The sequence below is a fragment of the Phyllobates terribilis genome, unplaced genomic scaffold (assembly GCF_046119375.1).
Source record: "Phyllobates terribilis strain yellow unplaced genomic scaffold, ASM4611937v1 Scaffold_7__3_contigs__length_470593459, whole genome shotgun sequence".
NCBI classification, from domain to species: Eukaryota; Metazoa; Chordata; class Amphibia; order Anura; family Dendrobatidae; genus Phyllobates; species Phyllobates terribilis.
The window spans coordinates 260,723,988-260,746,234 of NW_027362767.1; the positions used below are offsets into that span (position 1 = coordinate 260,723,988).

The 22,247-nt window shown below is 47.5% G+C and overlaps 1 protein-coding gene across 1 annotated transcript in view; it reads right to left on the reverse strand.

Annotated features, from left to right (window-relative positions):
- TPRN (taperin) overlaps positions 1 to 20,716 on the reverse strand; it is a 28,488-nt gene extending 7,772 nt beyond the window's left edge. The window contains exon 1 of the mRNA XM_073640522.1: positions 18,159 to 20,716. Coding sequence (XP_073496623.1) covers positions 18,159 to 20,618 — 2,460 coding nt within the window. The 5' untranslated portion in view covers positions 20,619 to 20,716. The remainder of the gene's footprint in view (positions 1 to 18,158) is intronic.
- Between the last annotated feature and the right edge of the window lie 1,531 nt (positions 20,717 to 22,247).

The window sequence follows — 22,247 nt, forward strand, 5'->3', positions numbered from 1 at the left end:
TCTGCAGGTTTTTTTGTTGTTTTGTTTTTTTACAGCCAAGACAGCAGGTTTTAGCTGCAGAAAAAAGCAACATGTGAATATAGCCTTATAGTGGTTGTATTCTTGTACATAGGAGACAGTATTATAGTAGTTATATGCTTGTACATAGGGGGCAGTATTATAGTAGTTATATTCTTGTACATAGGGGGCAGTGTTATAGTAGTTATATTCTTGTACATAGGGGGCAGTATTATAGTAGTTATATTCTTGTACATAGGGGCAGTATTATAGTAGTTATATTCTTGTATATAGGGGCAGTATTATATTCCCACTAGTATACCTCAGTATATACGGATATAAATGCCGGTAATAAGTTACGGCAGCCTCCAATGTCCATACTAATTAGAGTTGGCTCAGTGACTGCACCTATCTACAAGGAGCAGGGCTGTTCCTGGTACTGTACACAGCAGATAATCTACAGGCCAGGTCCTTTCTTTGCACAGTGTTATCAGGCAGCCACAGAGCCCATGAGAAAAAAAAGCATGACTGAGATTTACATGCCTGTGTTGTGGGGCCCACCAGCTTCGGTGGTGCAGACTGCTCATTCTACAATGAATACAACTTCCTATTGATTACAGAGGATCATGCATTGGGGAGCCACAAAGAGATGTGTTTAGGGAAGCAGGTGACAACTCAGCAGAGAACGGCTGGTGAGGGACTGGTTGTCTGCATCTAGAGAGCAGAAAAGCCAAGCAGGTTTGTATACTGAAAGGGGCTGTCCACTACTAGGACAAAACCATCTCATTCCTCATGTTTGGCCCCGTTCATATAAAAACACATACTCCCCTCAAGTGTCGGCGCTGTTCCAGCGGTGTCGGCGCTGTTCCAGCGGTTCTTGCATCACACGAGCCCTGCGCCCAATCAGCGTTGGCGTCACTGTCCCCACCTTCAGACTTATCGAACATCAGCTGAAAAAGTCAGGGCCGCTCTCACTTCCTCTTGATGTTCGATTTTTCCGAAGACGTGACACAAGAATTGTACGAGAGTTCGGACACCACTGGAACAGAGCCCACACAGAAGGGGAGTAGAAGTGTTTTTATATGAATGGGGCCAAACATGAGGAATGAGATGGGGTTGTCCTAGTAGTGGAAAGCCCCTTAAAATGCAGGATTTAAAGTTAGTTTCAGTGTAAAGTATAGAGGAATATAGGTTCAGACTTCAAATTTCTATAAAAAAAAAAATAAAAACAGCTAAACTGGAGCCAGCACTTAGATTAGAATATAGCAAAGCTCTGTTTTAAACCTTTCTAAATCCCCTTCATACAAGATCAGGTAAAATATTAAAATTCTGTTTGCCTGCAGCCACCACTAAGGGGAGCCAAGTGCATACAACTTGCACATTGCGCTGAACAGTATACAAGGAGCTCCCCCTAGTGGTGGCTGCAGACAGAATCTTATGCATCTCTGTATACAAGGAGCTCCACCTAGTGGTGGCTGCAGAATGTAATAGTTTCCTTCTATGAGTACGCTGAGTATTTGTAGCTCTGTATCAGAAAAAAAAAAAAGCTATTAATTTTATATATGGGTATTAATCCTAGTCAAAGCCTCAACAATAGAAGAGGACGGCTCACCCCACATCACTACTAATCTCCAGTGGTCTTTTCTTGATAGGGCAGGATCCGGAGGGAGATTACTCCTGCCTTCTCTTAGTCATTAATAGACTCATTAACAGTTCATCTGCCCTGATTAGTGGATTATCATGGGCACGCTCTGTATCCAGCAGCGGCTCAGACACAAATAGACTGCAAGTTCTTAAGGATTGAAAATTAATCCAAGATGCACCAAAGTTACCAGCAGGCTCGAATCCCAAAACAGTGACCCATAGACTAAGAAGCCCCAATATCAGCTGATCACTGGAGGATGGAGGTGGGGGGGGGGGGGGGTGATTTTTTAACTAGAGGTTCCCAGACATTTGGGATATTTAAGCCTTTGCTCTGTGTTATCAATCCAGCCATGGCCACATAACCATTTTCTTACCCCGAATAAGATTCTGGTGAAACACGAGCGATAGATACAATGTTGTAACACGAAAGCCAATGTTGCACTCGTTCCCTAGCAACCGAACTGTTACACAATAAAATAATACCAAGGTACGAAAAAAAAAAGATCACACCCAACCTCCGCCCAACCCAGAGCGGAGAAAGCCCGACGAGACTGCTCCTCTGTGTGTTATACAATGAAGTGAGTGGGTGTAATATCACATTACAGCCAGCTACAATCACTGACTGCGCCTAAAAGGAGTAGTAGCTTATGATTTCTGGAAACAATCATCGCAAGTGGCTTCTTTTCGGCAGCTAGAATAACTTTATGGTATTTTTGGGTCAAGTTTCATTGAAAAGTTATCAGATGTCAAAGATCTAAATTGGCTCTGAAAAGTGGTGGCGCTGTTGCATTGGAGCCTATGCAGGACATAGTGGTGGAAAATGGTACTGCAAGCAATTCATGGCTATGGACATGACAAGATTTAAAGGGTGCATTTCATTCACATGCAATAGCAAAAAACACAGCTATAGTAGAGAGAAACTTCCCCTTTATGACAATTCTGAAGCGTTTATAGACACGGGCGGCTCGGGCATTGTTCTAAGTTTAGCTGCACACCTGGCTGACCTTTGGAAAGGCGAAATGACAGAAACGCAGCTTTTGTCTGCTGTTACGCCTACTGGGAGCACAGCACATTAGGGATGAAAGGGCCATCATTGATCATACATATTCCAGGCATCACTCATACATTTAGCCACGTCACGTTGTTTAAAGGGGCAGGAACGTGAGACAACGGCTGTTGGTTTTAGGTACCTGCTTCAGTAGACCGTTCTTACACAGACAATAAAAATGGGTCCGGAGCTCAAAGACCCCCAGAATTAGCATTCTCCTTTGGGGAACATCTTCAACAAATCAGAAGTTTCAGCAGCTCTTGAAATAGGGATCATGCTGCGATGGTGGCCCTACACCATCCTATTCCATGATTAGCTATTCCTCCAGACCCCCAAACATGGCGAGCGTGCATGTGTTGGGAATAGGGAGTGGACTGCTACCAGACACCCGTCTGAACAAATGATGGGGCAAGCCTACGTGCAGCTGTAGGTAGCAGCCACTGACTTCTGCTGACCTCATTGCTTTGGTAAGTCTTGCACTTATGAAGATGTTTTGCTTGGCTCCAGTTTGTTGCTTTTGTGAATGTCTTCGTAGGCTGACGAGACCTCAAGAATGTCAAGATTGTTTGGTTCCATCAACCATAGCTTCATTCTACCATGAGTGATCATACATGCTGGGACAATTGTGGTGGCCTTGAACACCATCCTCTTACAGACCTCTTCTGACCAGGTTTCAAATTTGGAACAGTTGGGCGAGGACATTACTGCAAGATGGACACCCCAAAGATTACATTGTTCTCCTGGTGGGATCTATATGAGAGGTGATTTATACTGTTAACTGAGGCTTCCACAACATAACGGACAACTGCCTTCAACCCCAGTGAGACGCGAAAAGTCACATTAGTTGGCTGCAACCATTGGACATCCCTTAACTATTGGTGATCTTCCACTATTATCAAAGTTGTTTACATGCAAAAAAAAAAAAAAGGGAAGCATAGCCAACGATAAGGTGGTTAAAGTCGCTCAAGATACACATTAGGCTAATTATGGCCGGATCCACTGATATTGGCCAACAGTAATATGTGTGAATGCCTCCTGAATCTCCCCTGACAATGATAGTAGAGCAAGCAGAAAGGCGGTGGTAGTGCTGGAGAGAAAAGAGGTGGTGGCAGACAAGAGGAAGAAAGCAGCTTTTGTGGTCAAGGCCTGGAGGAGTGACAGTCAAGGTAGATCAGCAATGGTGGTCAAGGACAGGCGGAGCGGCAGTCGAGGTAAAGCAACAGCGGTCAAGGAGAATGGTGGTCAAGGTAGAGCAATAGCGGTGGTAGAGAGGAGAAGCAGTGGTCGAGGAGAATGGTGGTCAAGGTAGAGCAATAGTGGTGGTAGAGAGGAGAAGCGGTGGTCGAGGAGAATGGTGGTCAATGACAGGAAGAGCAGTGGCAGTCAAGGTAGAGCAGCGGCAGTGAAGATAGAGTAGCAGCAGTTGTAGAGTAACAGCAGAGGTCAAGGAGAATAGTTGTCAGCAAAGTTGGTAAATGATTTAAATGTGAAAGTGGTTAACAACTCTCCAAGGAGCACTAACATATTTTGGGTCATTGTCCATGGATACATCCAGTCTACCAAAAAAAAACAAAAAAACACACTAGCCAATGTAAAGATCGTGTGAGTCCATAGAGTTTCGTGGTCCCAGGACCAAACAGAAGGACATCACAGAGCTCAGCACCGGCCTCCCCTTGTCCTGCATTGTTAACTATAGGAAATGAGCAATCACTGACGGAAAACCACCTGAAAGCTCGGCTTCCTTTGCTCGGCCTCCTGGCTCCCCTCGCAGCAATCTTTCCAGTGCAGATATGGACAAGTGTTCATTTCTTATGGGAAGAGGGGCTGCCGGGTCACCACGATCCACACACCTAGAGTGGTTAGTGCCTCCTGGCAGAGATCATGTGACAAGGACACCGCCGCCTGTCAGCTGTACATCAGGTTGGCACGGCCGATTGTTTAGTAAACCCAAGGGCAGAACTTTCCGATCACAACTTCCCCAAAAGCAGCGACTTTTCATCTCCCAATATAGCAACAAACAATGCAGCCATAGTAACGGCAGCCGCAGTCATCATAACCACAGGCTACGACAGTGGCCAGAACAAGCCAGCGGCGACACAGTGTACAACACAAAGGATCAGTGTAAAACCTGTCTGATCATGTAGGGGAGGCGCATACACCCGGCAACCGGTAACGCCAGGGAAGAGGGCAAAACCTAAGAGAGGGGAATCCAGCAAGGCACTGCCCACCTGAATAGCCCCTCTAAGGGGATTCTTCCTTTACATGGAGCACTGGACTGACGTGCCCATCCAATATAAAAAAATATAAAATTAACAACTTGGCAGTAAAGAGCCTCTTGAAGGGTCGGCGGCTGAGAAGCTCCTCCCTCCTGACTCCCTTTCTGATACTGCAGTAAAGTAGTATGCAATGTGACCTGTTAAAAATCTACTCAAGGGAAAGGCGCAGTATGTGGAGGTCGTCACTTACAGGATCTGGTCTCAGTGACCGATCACCCGACTACATCGGCTTGGCATCTAATCTACTGGAGGGGCGCACCTGTAATGTAAACCTCCTTGGGGTGCGGCCCAATCAGTTTTAAGCCACAGGTCAAATCTGGATCAACATCTTGAACAATCTTTTCAGGAACTTCTGAGAACTAAGTAACAGTAGTAGTAAAGCTGACAACAGAGAGCAATGCCGGAGACCAGCCGCTGCAGGACATTGGCAACATCATAGGTCACCCGTGGGCACGCTCCACCCGGGACGCCACGTAGGTCCAGAGAATGGCCGGAGGCACAGAGCTATAGACACACGGCAGCCTCCTCCATGGCTGACTCACCGCAGCACAATGCATCGGGTACAGGTGAGGGCGACATGACACGGCTGCTGCAATCCACAACGTCTTAAAGGGATACTGACCATAAACTCCATCCTGTCCATGAGCTGTGCGAGTCATATGCAATCTATAGTTCTCTGTTATCAGCCACTAGGGACTTGTTCTTCAGGAGAGAAACTTCTCACCCCGATAATCACATCCAGAAGACCAGGATTACTGGGAAGTCATCTGTATAGGATCCTCGTTTTTGGATTAGCGGCCCTTTAATAACAGTATGGGAAACATCACAGCAAGTATGCAGGACAGGATAGGATACACAGCATCACACAGTATAAGCTTAGATACACGGCTGAGCTGCATACACACTTTGGGACACGATTAGGAACGCTTCTCGGCTGTATCCGCTGATCTAGGACAGAAAGTCCCATGGAGTCCGGGTTACGACGCATCAGACGTTTCCTATTAGGCTCAGGACAATATGTGAGATTTCAGGGTCCGGTCTGTGGGTGCGGACCCTCACGGGTGCGGTGGTGGCCGCCATCAGGGCTCGTCACCTGTATGTATATACCCGTTACAGCTTTTATCTACAGGCGGTTTGCATTTCCGGGGCGGGGGGCCTGGAGAATGTGCCCCCTCCTCCCCGGCTCCATGTGCTGAATTATTGAGCAGGAATCACATCACACGGGCCCGTGTCTGGCACAGTGACCTTTCACCCCAGCTTATCAATTATTGCTGGTTGGTCTGCAAATGAAACCCGCGTGTGCCACATTATCTGACTGCAGCCAGATACTGAAAGTGAGAGCAGGATTCACGCCGAGGACGACAGCTGCACGTCAGCCCCTCAGTGCATCACCTACATGCAACCAGCTCATATACTAACGCAGCAGAACATTACAGCAAGTCTGACTATCCCTTTAATGGCGGCCATATTAGCTGTCTCTCAGATTTCTTAGAAACAAATAACTAAGAAACTGCTTGTAAAGTAGCATTCCAGTATGGATCCAGCGCTCTAAGGTTAAGTGCACACGAAGAGCTTTTGATGCGTTTCCGCGGCGGTTTTCCCGTTGGGAAAACGCTTGTTAATAGGTCTGCTAGCTGTAGCAATGGTAATCTGGATGTGCTGTGCACATGATGCGGAAATTTCTGCTCCGGATTACCATTGCGGAAAAAAAAAAAAGTAGCATGACCATTATTCAGGCGTTTCCACTGTGAATTCAAGCCCATTGACTTGCATTGAACCGCAGGTATAATTTCTATATCTGCGGATTTTCTACGTTTCAATTAAAGCCAATAGGAGCGAATTCGCGCTAGAAACGCGGTGCGGGTGGTACCCGGGTTGGGAGAGGAGGACTACTGCTCCTCTCATTCGACCACCGCTCCCGCTGATAACAGCGAGAGTAGAGCTGCTAAGGGGAGCAGTATCTCTCCTCAGCAGAGCCGGCATGCCCGCTGTTAAAGTAAAAACAAAACACACCTTATACTCACCTGTCCAGCAGTGTACTGAGCTGCCAGGACCTGCGGTGATGTGAGCGATCAGCTGATCGGTCACGTGACCTCACCATGGGAACATTCTGAAGAATCCTCCCATGGTGTTTAGCTCACTGGGGCTGATCAGCTGATCAACCCCAGTGACCTCCTGCAGCAGCATGTAAACTAACAGCCATTGCTGGCTTCTACAGCAGTGACATCAGTGATTTCTAATGTCACTACTGTAGAAGTGACCCAGATCGCCGTGGAACACTCGTTGGCGGTGATCGTGGACTGAGGGATATGGCTGCTTGTTAGTTATTTTACGTTTTTTTTTTTTTTTCAGGAGATCGAGGGATTTGGAGACAGAGGGTAACAAAAAAAAAAAAAAATTGTAGAATCATGTGTTTTTTATTTCATTAAAATGCTTTTTCAATAAAAGACACGGCCAGAATAAAGTGGCGACCATTTTACTACGCAGTTAGCAATGGGGGCGTCTTGTAGAAGCCCTCCATTACTAACCTGGGCTTCACGTTAGGCTGACGTGAACCCAAACCCCATTAGCCTCGCTCTTCCCCCTGCCCTGTAGCGGTGGTGAGTGGGGTAATCTTCAGATTTGGTGCATCTTATGGATGTGCTATTTCTGGGACTGCTGAGGGGTGATATTAATAGCCGCGGAGGGGGCCAGGATCCATGGCCCCTTCCCTTCCCTGGCTATTAATATCAGCCCGCAGCTGTCTGTTTAGCCTTTGCTGGTTAGATTTTATAGAGGGGCCCTACATAAATTTTTTTCTGGGGTTCCCCTGTAATCTAGCCAGTAAAGGCTAAACAAACAGCTGTGGGCTGATATTAATAGCCAGGGAACATTGCTGGCTAATGGCCCCTTCCCCGGCTACTAATATCAGCCTCCAGCGGTTGGCTTTCCCTCAACTGGTTGATTATACAAAACGTTGCATTCTGTTGAACGCAGGTAAAGCCACATGTGTTCACTAGACCATGCGGATTTACCACATTTAATACATTCTAGTGGTCAAATTTCTGTTGGACACTAGTGACTCCCCAAGAGAATTTGACATGCTGCGGTCCTGAAAGATGCGCTGCATGTCAGTGTCCACGGGTGATCCACAGCCTCTAATGCACGCATAGTGGACATGGGATTTCTAAAGATCCCATCCACTATGCTGTAACATCTGGACGCTGTGGGTTTGACGTTCTATAAACACGCAGCGTCAAACCTGCAGCGGCTCTTGACAGTGGCCACGTACCCAAACTCGCCCGCAGCATGTCAATTTCTGTAGCGGACACGTTAGTCTCTGCTGCAGATTTTGACCAATTGAAGTGTCATTATATGTGGTGGATTCACATGTACCGACAACAAAAGTGCGGCAAAGAACACAGCGTTTTTGATGCAACAAAAATATGCTGCGTCCAAAGCGCTGCTGAGTGCTGATCGGGTGGACGTAGCGGCTAATGAAACAGCTGTGAGCTGTTAATAATGGCCAGGGACAATGTTTGCAAATGGCAACTTCCCAGGCTAAAAATACCAGCCCACAGCTGCAGCATAAATTACGTGAATAGAAATGCTAATAAGGTTCGGGTGAATGGGATTAGCTGACACCCAGCTCTTTTGTTTGGTTATGACAAGGTGTCAATCAGACCTTTTCATGACCAAACCTAATTAAAGTATTAAAGTAAAAGTAAAATGTTAAATAAAATACACACAGAGTAAACACTTTATTTGAAATACAACAGACATTCTTTAATCAATCAAATTAACCAAATATACTCACCTCAGTTATGATGATAATCCAAGGTTTAGCAATGTCCCGCCAAATTAATTTATTTAGCTCCAAAAAGCATTCATTGATGTACAAAAACACGCATCAAAACCATGCAGAATTTCCACATGCGTTTTTCCTGCCAAGGAGATGCGGAAATGCACAGGAAATTTCTGCTTCAAATCTTGATCGTGCGCACATAGCCTAAGACCTGGTGATGCTCACACAGCTGAAGCTCGTTACAATGTGTCAGTGCAGATCACAGCAACCAGCCCAGAGTCCAGGACAGGAGATCTGCGCTGACCTGCAGCGTACTGATGGCACCACTGACAATACAGACTGCCATCTATAGTGTCAGCCGGGCAGCAATGGGGAACGACTGACAGCTGAGAATCCAGTCACAACATTTAGGGAATTGCTTGTCAATCACTGATGTGATCCAGAGCCGCTATAAGGGAAACTATAAAATAACCCAAGAGAATGGATAATGAATGACAAGTAATCCTCCCCCCGCAGGGTTTAGGGTGGAGAACATATTACTGACATAAACCCAAGTTATATCATGTATGTACTTCTGTTCTACAACAAAACTTGCAGCAAAAATATCTGCAACATAAAGTTCAGGAAACATCTTGTATTATACCCCAGAGCTGCACTCACCATTCTGCTGGTGCAGTCACTGTGTACATACATTACATTACTTATCCTGAGTTACATCCTGTATTATACCCCAGAGCTGCACTCACTATTCTGCTGGTGGAGTCACTGTGTACATACATTACATTACTTATCCTGTACTGATCCTGAGTTACCTCCTGTATTAAACTCCAGTGCTGCACTCACTATTCTGCTAGTGCAGTCACTGTGTACATACATTACATTACTTATCCTGAGTTACATCCTGTATTATACTCCAGTGCTGCACTCACTATTCTGCTAGTGCAGTCACTGTGTACATACATTACATTACTTATCCTGAGTTACATCCTGTATTATACTCCAGTGCTGCACTCACTATTCTGCTAGTGCAGTCACTGTGTACATACATTACATTACTTATCCTGAGTTACATCCTGTATTATACTCCAGAGCTGCACTCACTATTCTTCTGGTGGAGTCACTGTGTACATACATTACATTACTGATCAGGAGTTCACACTTGTTTCCCAACATCTGATCTCAGCTTCCTATACTGCTGCCCCCTGTGGGCACCCCCAGTAATGACCTCCCTGGATGATTGAGCTTTGCAGAGAACAGTTATTAGGACAGCGGAGGCCTCAGAACAAGTGTCCTCATGTCTTCCTCACAATAAGCTCTTTCTTCCATTCAATGCAAGCAAGTGTGTCTCCCTGTTCTGCAACTAATGGATGGTCACAGCCAACAAGCAGAGGACTGGGAATCCCCCACACACGCTCATCAGCGTTGGGGACGGGGCTCTGATATTCGATTTTAGTGCCCCTTTTCTATCACTTCTGCACTGGCCACACTGCGAGTCTCCTGACCTATTTAATGAAACGTCAGAGGAATGAGAGGAATGTCTCCGCTGAGCCATGTTCCCATGACCGTGATGCCGGGCAACTACGCCAAGACAGAGGTGGGGGCAAAGTGACCATAAAGACAGGCAATCGTCCCCCATGACAGCATGGTCCAGACAACCCTAAAGCAAATCTAAGGCCTGAGACCCCTCAGTATGTCAGTGACCTGTGCTGGCCGACAACCAATATGGCTGCAACAGGGGCCACGCTGGTCCCCTCTGGCTGCGTCGCTGGTCCCCCGGCTTTCCCAGAAGCTACAGGACTCCTTTTCTGTGCTTTTTCCGCTGTGGTTACTTTGAGGTCAGAGTTTCTCCCGGCATTAACCCAAATCGGTGCCGACGTGAGAAGAATTAAGGTTAATTATGGCGCGGGAACATTGTCAGGCCGACCCCACGTGCCCCAGATGCGGCTTACTGGTTATTAAGTGGATGGAGAGTGCTGCAAACCAGTCTGAAAATCCAGATTATGTCCCAAGGAAGGTGCTGAAGGGGCTTATGTCAGAACGAGGTCAAGTACCCAAGACCAGGGAGACTCGGGCCCCGCACCAAGGGGACAAGCACTGGCTCAGCCTGCGATTCTGGGTTTAATAAGTGAGATTTATCTACGGCCAAAATATCACAGTGCGCCCCCACCTCCCCTTCCTGTGCCAGTCTTCAATTTAGAAGTCGTGAAGCAGGAGGCTCAGGATGAACACTTCATGGTTTGATGCAGAACAGGTCTCTCTCCATCGCTTCCTATAATGGAGTATTTGGAATTCCCTCATTTCGAGGCGTCAGATGATCAGAATTTTACAACAATTCATCATCCTACCCAATAAAAAAAGTCATGGTGCAGCACCACATGCCCCTGCACCTGCAGCTAGCCTCCCGGGATATGACACAGTGCCTTCACCAAATTGTCTCCTTAGTGACGAGGGATTGCAGTCATTGTAAAAGGATTAAGTAATTTGCCGTGTGTCTCCTCCGCCTTTCATGATGCAATAAATGCCGCTCCTCCTGTCACCGCTAATTCACGAGAGGCCGCAGCTCCTCCAGGAATAAGCTGATCCCCACCATCCAGTGCCAGAAATCCAAGTCAAGATCTCTGTTTGCCGTCAGTAAACGGATGCCAGCCGGCAGCGCATACATTGTACCAAACCCATCACCTGTGTATCAGTGCACACATTGCCACATAGATAAGATGTAACAAACCGCACAGAGAAAACACCAGGTTTTCATTCACCGACAGACGGCGCAGGTATTACCATATGATTAGTCGTGCCGTAAACTCCTGAGACGCAGGTGCACGTTCCCAGAATTGGGGTCCCTCCACAGTACAAGGGACGCAGGGCTGAGGCCCCCTAGCTGTGGAGATAGGACCTGCACCTGTCAGTCTCGTGCTGAAAATACTACAATTTAAAGGGGAACTCATCATCATTCCCAGGTGGGGGGCATGGAGCTGCTGGGACGGTTGTGCCCACTCCCCTTGTGGTTATTTTCCTATAACTCCAGGATTATCGCCCGTAACGACTTTACAGTCTCTATATTTAGCCGTCGTAATCTGCGCTGCGATTTATAATGTGTCAGTAAAAAAAAAAGTTATAATCCAGGAGCTGCGTCACAAGCGTTTACAGCCACGCTGGACTCCGGCCCCGCTCCAGACCAGCCGATTAAAAGCTTTGCCTTGTTTTCTAAGTGGCTAATTCCAAGAATGTCGCCCTGTGGAGCGCGATGGGTTAAAGGGGCGATCAGAGATATAAACATCGGGCGACCACCAGGTTAAAGAGACAGTAATGCGAAAAATGGAAGCTGATGACTTCAATAACGAGGCACACAACGCCTCCATTTTCTTCCTATTATCACCCCGCACCATCCGTGCCTGCCGCCTGGCGCTCTGCAGCACATTATGCACCGGGCTTCCTGATCCAGGATCCGCTTTCACGGTCAGATTCTTATCTGGAGTGAAAATATTGTGCTTCAGGCACCAACAACACCAGATCTGGTTTCTCCGATCCCTGCCAAGCCTGGAGGACGCCACCGGGGAGAGCATTAAAGGGTGGTAGGGAGTGCAGATCCTGCAGCCATTGTGCACACTACAACTCCCAGCATGCACTGCAGAGGAGCGACACACTTTCCTTTCCCCAGGCACTGTTCAATCACTGCCTGGTAGACAAGGTTTTTTTTTTTGCAGGATGAGTCGCAGTTTTGAATGACATTAATGGAAAACAAAAAAATTTCAAAGTGGGAGAAAAAGGTGGAAAATAAATTAAAAAAAAAGACAGCTCCGCCATTAATAAAGGTATTGGCTTACAGCGATCGTTCTGCGGTAAAGACCTGGCGACAATTATAATTCTCCAGGTCAGTGCGACTACAGCGATGCCAAAATTCTATAGGGAGGGAGGGGTGGATTTATTATTGGCTTATACAAAAATTCTGAACTTGTAGGAAAAAAAAAAAAATTGGGTTTGTTCCATTTATCTGAAATTATTAAATAATTGTATGTTGCTGGAGCTGTCAAGAGTTTTTTTTCTTGCACACGGACCTCATCATAGATACCATTTTGGGGTACATGCGACATTTTGCAGTCCTCCGGGGAGATGCGGCAAAAAAAAAAAAAAAAAAAGCTTTTTTTTTCCCTATAGGATATTTCGGATAGTTTCTTAGATCGGATTGTTATGGATGAGGCGAGAGCGAACCACCACTTTTTTTTTCTAAATTTCGTCTAACTGGGGAAAAGCGTGGCGATTTGCACAGTGAACCTGCGATCACATACTGCAGACTGCGATACTTAAGTGTAAGAGCCATGGTATCTGATGAAGCCCACTGGAGTACCAAGATGGCGGTGACAGGGCCTCACAGTACACCCTTTGCTGTCGTGTCAACCTAGCGGTTCCTAGTGATCATGTCATGGGGGATGGGTGGCTTAGTGACACGGCTGCATTTAAATGGTGTGAATGATTCCGGGTAAGTGATATTTAAGGAGTTAAGCAGCAGTGATCAAAGCTCGCTCCCATCCCTGCGGTTGTGGAGGCAGGTGCCCAGTTCTCCAAAAAAAAAAAAAAAAAAGGCATTCATGCTCGGATTGGATGAGCACGCATGTGTCCGGAATGGGAAGCGCGGAGTAATCTACTGATCTCCGGAAAACAGAAGCATCAAAACTCAACAAGGCCGAGCATTCCTTCCACTGCCATCATCTGATATGACAGTCAGGGGGCGCTGCACACATCAGATGGTCGGCCGATCCCAACAAACACAAGGGTTTGTCCAGCCTTGCAAGAACGTGTCTGATAGACCGGAAAGAGGGCTAAATAAATATATATATATATATATATATATATATATATATATATATATATATATATATATATATATATATATATATATATATATATATATATATATATATATATATATATATATATATATATATATATATATATATATATTCCCCCCCAACATGTTCCACTTTTTTCCCTCTCATTTAAAATACATGTATTTTTTGTGATTGGCCTTTATTAAAAACTTTGCACTGTTTGCCTTCTACAGCCTGTGTGGTGCACTGGCTATCGCTGGCTGCAGAGTGAGCAGAGAACCCATCAGTGAGCTCCTAACTCTTATCTGTCGTTTTCAGGACTTCTTTCGGGTGACTGATGTCCGCAGACCACAAAAAAAGCCGAATGTGCTGGGAAACAAAAGGCCAAACAGTGCAAAATGTTTAGTGCAGCCAATTTCAAAAGTGATTTTTAGCCCCAAATACCTGCATATAGGTTATTAAAGAAAAAGGCCCCGAAAAAAAAAAAAACTACAAAAAAAACAAACAAAAAACTGTGAGCCGCCTGAAAAGAGCTTCCCACCGCACAGCTCAGTATATGGCCTCTGTGGTTTCGGTAGTGGCTGCAGTATGATGACAGCTCTGAGGTTCGCTGCGCCGCTCCCACACAATCACAGGCTTTATCTCATGCGAGCGGCTATTAATATCTGACAGTGGTTATACTCCGGGGTGTGGCGCTCATTTTCCCACTCGTTCAAATATTTATGACAAGTTGCAGTTTTGGGCACCGACGTTTCCACGTTGCAATAAAATCTGCACCACCAGGTCTACAGCGGTGGTGAAACTACAAGTCCCAGCATGTCCTGACAGGCATATGTTCTGCTCTGCAGGATAGATGCTGGCAGTTGTAGTTTCAGGTTATAATAGATCCAAGCCAGGTCAGGCCCAGGGACTTTGTAGAGACGGACTACTCCACCCAGTGGATACAACTGCCCTCATTCTCCGTTTCTCTTGTTCTGCAGCTTTCAGATATACTTTGGCCAGTTCCTGACCATTCTGATCGTTGCTTGCTGTCAGTGAATGGAATACGCTCTATTGATATTGAAGGCTACAAGCGGCAGCCAGTACCATATAAATGGACGTTACACAGGGGGTCACCAGCGTCTCAGCGGAGACAAGGGGAGAGGGCGATCTGGGCTCACGATTACATAGGGAATTGCAATGTAAGCAATTCTCCACCAAGTCAAGCAGGTCGGTCCACACTGCCTCCCCTGAGCGATCGCCGAAAGATGCAGATAAATCAAAATTATGCCTGCCAGACGGTCATGGAGCTGTCACTGCCCATCCTGCCCTACGAGAGCGTGGAGGCGGCCAACCTGTCCAACCGGAAAGATTAATCATTTACCTTTGAGTAAGATCAAAATACTGCTGATGTGACATCACGAGGCTTATAGAGGTCACGCACAGCCATCGCTGCAGGAGCTGCCCAGCAATCCAGAGTATAACTGATGACAAGAGAATCCACCCCCATATTAGAAGGACAATGCCGGGACCAATAACCACTGAGCAGAACATGCAGTGCCGGGGCAGCGGGACCACCAGTGCACCTCCACCTCCAGTACTGAACGCTGAGAGCCAGAGCCATGCCAACACATGCCACAGCTATGGGCAGGGAGGCTGCCGGGCAACCACGAGATTACAAGATCCTGTGATCTAGGACCAAAAATGGCTATTGGTGCCACTATCAACCTATGTGGTCTCACTGGTCATCATCGTCAACATCTGACTGCAGATAAAACGCAAATCCCATTACAAATTTGGCAACATTCTATAATGCAAGAGCACAGAACATACAGATCCTGAGTTACATCCTGTATTATACTCCAGAGCTGCACTCACTATTCTGCTGGTGCAGTCACTGTGTACATACATTACATTACTTATCCTGTACTGATCCTGAGTTACATCCTGTATTATACTCCAGAGCAGCACTCACTATTCTGCTGGTGCAGTCACTGTGTAGATACATTACATTACTTATCCTGTGCTGATCCTGAGTTACCTCCTGTATTATACTCCAGAGCTGCACTCACTATTCTGCTGGTGCAGTCACTGTGTACATACATTACATTACTTATCCTGTACTGATCCTGTATTATACTCCAGAGCTGCACTCACTATTCTGCTGGTGCAGTCACTGTGTACATGCATTACATTACTGATCCTGTACTGCTCCTGAGTTACATCCTGTATTATACTCCAGAGCTGAACTCACTACAATATAATGAAAACCGTGACTCCACCAGCAGAATACAGGAGGTAACTCAGGATCAGTAATGTATGTACACAGGGACTGCAGCTCTGGAGGATCCTCTCTCGTACGTGTAAAGCTGTCTACAGGGTGCTCACTGGGATCATTAAACGTACAATGTACGAGGGCGCAGTAACTTTCCATTTCTCCTTACACTCATGCAGTAATGACAGGCTTTCAGACTGGAAATAAGTGACTAGCTGCATCTGAGCCGTGGACAGTAAACACAACCTGAATCCCACATCACTGACGCTGCGTCAAATCAGAGTGAGCTCATGTGCCGGACTATTAGAGGGAGTTTACTGGTTGTGTCTGTGCCGTCAGCGGCTGCACCAGAGGCCACAAATCACCAGTTAGTCCTAAAACCAAGTCTCCAAATATCCAGCACATTGGTGGCTCCTGAGTACAGCAGATTATTGGAAACTTACAGGTGCAGACACAAACTTGTCATCTTATTGTCACTTTTTTGACCTTTGCTACATGTTGAAGGTTAATGATTAAATCGAAGGATGAAGTTGCAGCATAATTCCAAGAGAATAAAAATGAAATCATCCACTGAACTCGCGGGTCAAGGCGGGGTCCACAGACAATGAGATGAAATGAAGATCAGCGCTGAAAACAAATGTAGCGACCGCCAATGATGGCAGACAGGCCACGAGAGCCGGGGGGGAGGGGGCATCCACCCACATAGCCTCCTCCCTTCAGTGCCGGCACCGGGCCCCCTCCTCCTGTCAGTGCGAGCAAGGATGATGGAGGAGGGAGCGTCAGCAGACACTTCCACCCCATCATTCTGCCTTGGTGTCTCACGTGTCAGAGCAGCGGGTGTGATGATGTCATTACAGGGCGTCCGCTGTGCTTACATGTGCGGCACTTCACACCACTCGCTCAGGAGACCGGAGCATCGGGTGGACCGAGGAGATGCGAGTACTGTATTTATTTTTTAAGTCGGTGGCCATAATAAAGCATGGACGGCCGCGGCGGGTACGCACCACACTCCATGGAGGACTATGGGGGGTGCATTATACTATATGGAAGGCTATGTGGGGCCAATGTAATATTTGAAGATCTATGTGGGTGGCCATTGTATTGTATGCAAGCAATTACACCGTGTGAATGAAGGTTTGTGCGGGGGCCATCTTACTGTTTGGAGGGCTAGTGCGGATCATTATAACGTATGTAAGCCCATTATACTGCATGGAGGTCAGTATGAGGGTCACAATTAGGCAATCATACTTTGGGGTCACCATACTTTGCCTTGGGAGTTGGTGGGGTACAATATGATCATTATACTGTGCATGTAGAGGAATTCACCATGGGGGTATCATACTGTGTTTTGGGGGCACTTTTGTTGGCATCACACTGTATAGGTACAATGATAGAGGAATCTAGGACTTTAGCAGGAGGAAAATTACCATGTACAGGCTGGAAAGTTGTGAGATCTGCTCTCCTGTGACTCACAATTATTTTATTTTGTTTGGTGGGAGGGGGGGTGCCCAATTAGACCTTCTGCTAGGCCCCTTGATTTTGATGTACGCCCCTGTGTGCGTGTGATATAAATTATATATAACACACACAAGAAACATGCAAGATAAATCAGAAGCGAGTGTCGCCAGTGACGTTATGAACACCTGCCATATTACGTGCATGACACCTGTCAATCAAACACGCATTCCAGCAGGTGTGCCGTTTGTAATCTCATTGGCATCACTCACTTATGACACGGAGGCAAGTGGCTCTGGACGGCGCCAAATCACCCCTTTAATGGCTGCAAGAAAAGGTAGCTAGTCTAATACACATCCATTCACTGCGATCATTTCGGAATCGGTGGGCCACAACATGTGAACACAGCCTGATATAATAATATTTTATGTCTGCCAGTTTATCGGGGAGCTAAAAAGGTTGAATAAACATGAAAAATAGAATAAAAAAAAGAGAACACTAAAATAATTATAAAATAAAGTGAAAAAGAATAAAAGAAAAAGTAGAAGCAAAATAAAAATCAAGTAGAAGTTTTAAGGAAAAAGAAAAAAAAATGAAATGTTAAAAGAAAAGTTAGGATCAAAAAGAAACATTGTAACCAACTGAATAATAAGAGGTCTGTATGGAATTAATGATGTAAATATAAAGAAAACCAACATATCAGAGTAATGAGCACAGACTGGATCCAGCCCTGCTGAAGCCGGGGAGAGGTGGCAGCGCCGGGTCGTGGATTGCGCTGGGACAATATTTGACTTTCTTTAATAATCATTGATCGCACAGACGAGTAAATAATTGGCGCTGGCCGAGCGTTACCTGACAACTGGCAATCATTTACCTTTTTCCTGGTGGAGCCGATCTTGGACAGACAGGACTTGGACAGGGACTGATATCCGCCGATCACCTGGATCTCCTCCGCGGTCGGGTAACGTTTTTTCAGCAGCGCTCCCAGCTCAGAGTAGGGGGCCTCAGATCCATCTGAAGATTTCCTTTTAGACCTCGGATCATCCTCATCATCATCTTCATCCACGGGGGTCCGGAAGGCCTCCTGCTCTGTGAGCGGTTTCCTCTTGGGGACCACGGTGAAGGTGTTGCCTCCTCTGTTGCGGATGGAGGACACGGCCGTGTGCGGCTTGTAGGGTGGCTCTTCTACTTTTACGGCCGGTTTGACCTCCTTGTCCTCGATGTGGACTATATCGTCTATGTTAGTGACCGGTATGTCAGGTCTCACTGCGTCCTCGTGAATTTTTGTCACTGGCACATCGGTCAATACAATCGCCCCATCCCCTTGCTGTACGCTACTAAAATATTCAAGCTCTGCCCCTAGATCGGTAAACGACTGACCTTCGGTGGACGATCGGGGCGGCAAGAGTCCACTTTTCCAATCGAAATCAGACAAGGAAGGTACGCTGGATGCTTTCAAGGTGTCAGGACCATCAGCCTTACCTAAACTGGTGTTGCCATTCAACTGGACTTCTCGGGGTGCCGCTGACACGCGGACGTCATTTTTCCGCAGAGAGTCTGCAACGTCTAGTTTTGGGCCGTTTGGGGTGGGAGCGACGTTTTTTACTTTTGGCTTGTCGTTGGTCTGGACCATACCATCCTGTTGGGTGACAGAGGAGGCCTGCCTCTTCTTTGGGATAAAAACAAAAGAATTTTTGGATTGCATTCGGATATTCGCCAGAGCTTTTGCCTGCACGTCGTCATCCGGGATGCTGCTGAGATCCGGCTTGGGCGCGGGTCTGATCTCAAAAGAGTCATTAGAGCTGGTGGAAGCAGACACATTGAGTCGCTGGCTAGGAGTGCTGGCACTGGCGAAGGCCTGGTCACAGTGGTTGATTGATGTGTTCTCAGAGTACGTGGCACTGGATTTGGGAGGGATGCTGCTAGATTTCGGTGGGTCCACCTCAGACTTTGGCCTCCAAGTGTTGGCGCCTTTGGGCATCTGATTATTGGGATCACTGGATGGCACTGGACCACTGCCCTCAGGCGCCCTCTGAGCCATGGTTCCCTTGGGTCGTCTGCTCTTGGACAGAAGATCTTGAATACTGATAGAACCACCCGTCTTTATGTGGGGGTCCACGTGACCATTGGTAAGAGGGGGATAGTCCATCTCCGTCCCTCCTCCATCCAAGCTAGGTAACTTCGTCCTGTTAGTGGGCACAGCTTTGGGGTTGATCAGGATGGTGTTATTGCCAACCTTCTGGGTAACATTGACCAGTTTTGGTAATGGAGGAATGTTGTTATTCGTGTACCCCGCTTCGAATTTCACCCTTACCGCGGCCACAATCGGCGACGGCGGAGTGTCAGCTATGGAGAGGGGCGAAGAAGGGGCGACCGTCACCGGCGAAGTCACAGGGCTGGAAGGTCTTTTATGAAACAGGTCTGGGTCTGGTAGAGAGTGGGGGACGGGTACCTTGGAGGGGAGCCAGGACGGGTTGTTGAGGGGGAAGCGCTTGCTGTCCTCTTCTAAGAAGGAGGCGGATGATGGGGACACTTCTCCAGACCGCTTAGGTGACCGGTTCAGGGGGGTTTCAAGGATCAGAGGTTTTGGCAATATGGTGGGCTTCTGGTCTCTTTCCAGGAGGTTCTCCAGGCTCCTGGTCCTCACCGGTCTACTTTGGCCATGGTCAAACTTCTCCAGTAACCGACTCACCCTCCCGGCTTCTTCCAGGACCTCCATGTGCTCTAGTGGCTCCTTTTTGGAGGGCTCCTGAACTTTCCCGTGGGAGTCCGGGACTTTTTTTGGGGGGTCCTTTTTGGAAGGCCCCTGGACTTTTTTGGAGGGCTGCTTCTTGGGGACCTCTGGCTCATAGATGACCACTTCGGAGGCTCTGATCTCGGCCACCTTGCTGCCCCTCTTGGCCAGCAGCTCCTCCACTGGGTCGCCATGGCCGGTGCTGGCCTGGCTGAAGTAGCCGGGGTCGGACTCGATGATGATGATGTTCTCGGCACGGATGGTCCTCATGCCCGGGACGTGGCTGTACATGTCCAGCAGGTGGCGGATGGGGGAGCTACCTCTGCCCGGGGAGTGCTGGGGCCGCCGGTGCCGCCGCCGCTCCTTCTCCTGCTTGATGAACGGGTTCTCATGGAGCGGCCCAAGGCTGTCCTGCAGCACCAGCCGCTCCGGGCTGCCGGCACGGGACGGGGAGCGGGTCTTGCGGCTCGGAGACGACTCCTTCCCCCGGGACATTGCCATCTTCGCCCGCTTCCTCTCCAGCACCTCCAGCTTCCATGCCGGTACCTTGTGGGAGTGCGGGTCGAGCCGAGCCCAGCTTTTCGTGCCGCTCACCGCCATGTTAGCAGCGATAGACCCGCCGCGCAGCCCCGCAGCGACCGACTGACTACAGCCGAGATCCGGGAGCTGCTCCTGTCACCGAACTCCACGCCCCTACTCCTGACGTCATCACATCAAACAGGTGTCGAGGGCGGGGAATCTCACATACAACCCCGCCCCCTTATTCTAGATTACACATGTGACACGCCCACTATACGTATGTGCCTGTAAGGTCCCGCCTCTCATCCGGCCGTTGTCGGAAGATACGCCCCCTTCCTGAGCATCTGCGGTGGAAGGGCAGTGTGGACTTCCCCTCTAAGGTCCGTCATGGAAGCAACCTCCGTGGTTCTGACACTGGGACACGCCCCTTACAGTAGCCCAAAGGATAGGATTAGATACACTGCTCAGCAGACAGTATCACACAGGATAGGATTAGATACACAGCTCAGCAGACAGTATCACACAGGATAGGATTAGATACAGCTCAGCAGACAGTATCACACAGGATAGGATTAGATACACGGCTCAGCACACAGTATCACACAGGATAGGATTAGATACAGCTCAGCAGACAGTATCACACAGGATAGGATTAGATACACTGCTCAGCAGACAGTATCACACAGGATAGGATTAGATACACAGCTCAGCAGACAGTATCACACAGGATAGGATTAGATACAGCTCAGCAGACTGTATCACACAGGATAGGATTAGATACACGGCTCAGCAGACAGTATCACACAGGATAGGATTAGATACACGGCTCAGCAGACAGTATCACACAGGATAGGATTAGATACACAGCTCAGCAGACAGTATCACACAGGATAGGATTAGATACACGGCTCAGCAGACAGTATCACACAGGATAGGATTAGATACACAGCTCAGCAGACAGTATCACACAGGATAGGATTAGATACACGGCTCAGCAGACAGTATCACACAGGATAGGATTAGATACAGCTCAGCAGACAGTATCACACAGGATAGGATTAGATACACTGCTCAGCAGACAGTATCACACAGGATAGGATTAGATACCTGGCTCAGCAGACAGTATCACACAGGGTAGGATTAGATACACGGCTCAGCAGACAGTATCACACAGGATAGGATTAGATACAGCTCAGCAGACAGTATCACACAGGATAGGATTAGATACAGCTCAGCAGACAGTATCACACAGGATAGGATTAGATACACAGCTCAGCAGACAGTATCACACAGGATAGGATTAGATACAGCTCAGCAGACAGTATCACACAGGATAGGATTAGATACACGGCTCAGCACACAGTATCACACAGGATAGGATTAGATACAGCTCAGCAGACAGTATCACACAGGATAGGATTAGATACACTGCTCAGCAGACAGTATCACACAGGATAGGATTAGATACACAGCTCAGCAGACAGTATCACACAGGATAGGATTAGATACAGCTCAGCAGACTGTATCACACAGGATAGGATTAGATACACGGCTCAGCAGACAGTATCACACAGGATAGGATTAGATACACGGCTCAGCAGACAGTATCACACAGGATAGGATTAGATACACAGCTCAGCAGACAGTATCACACAGGATAGGATTAGATACACGGCTCAGCAGACAGTATCACACAGGATAGGATTAGAT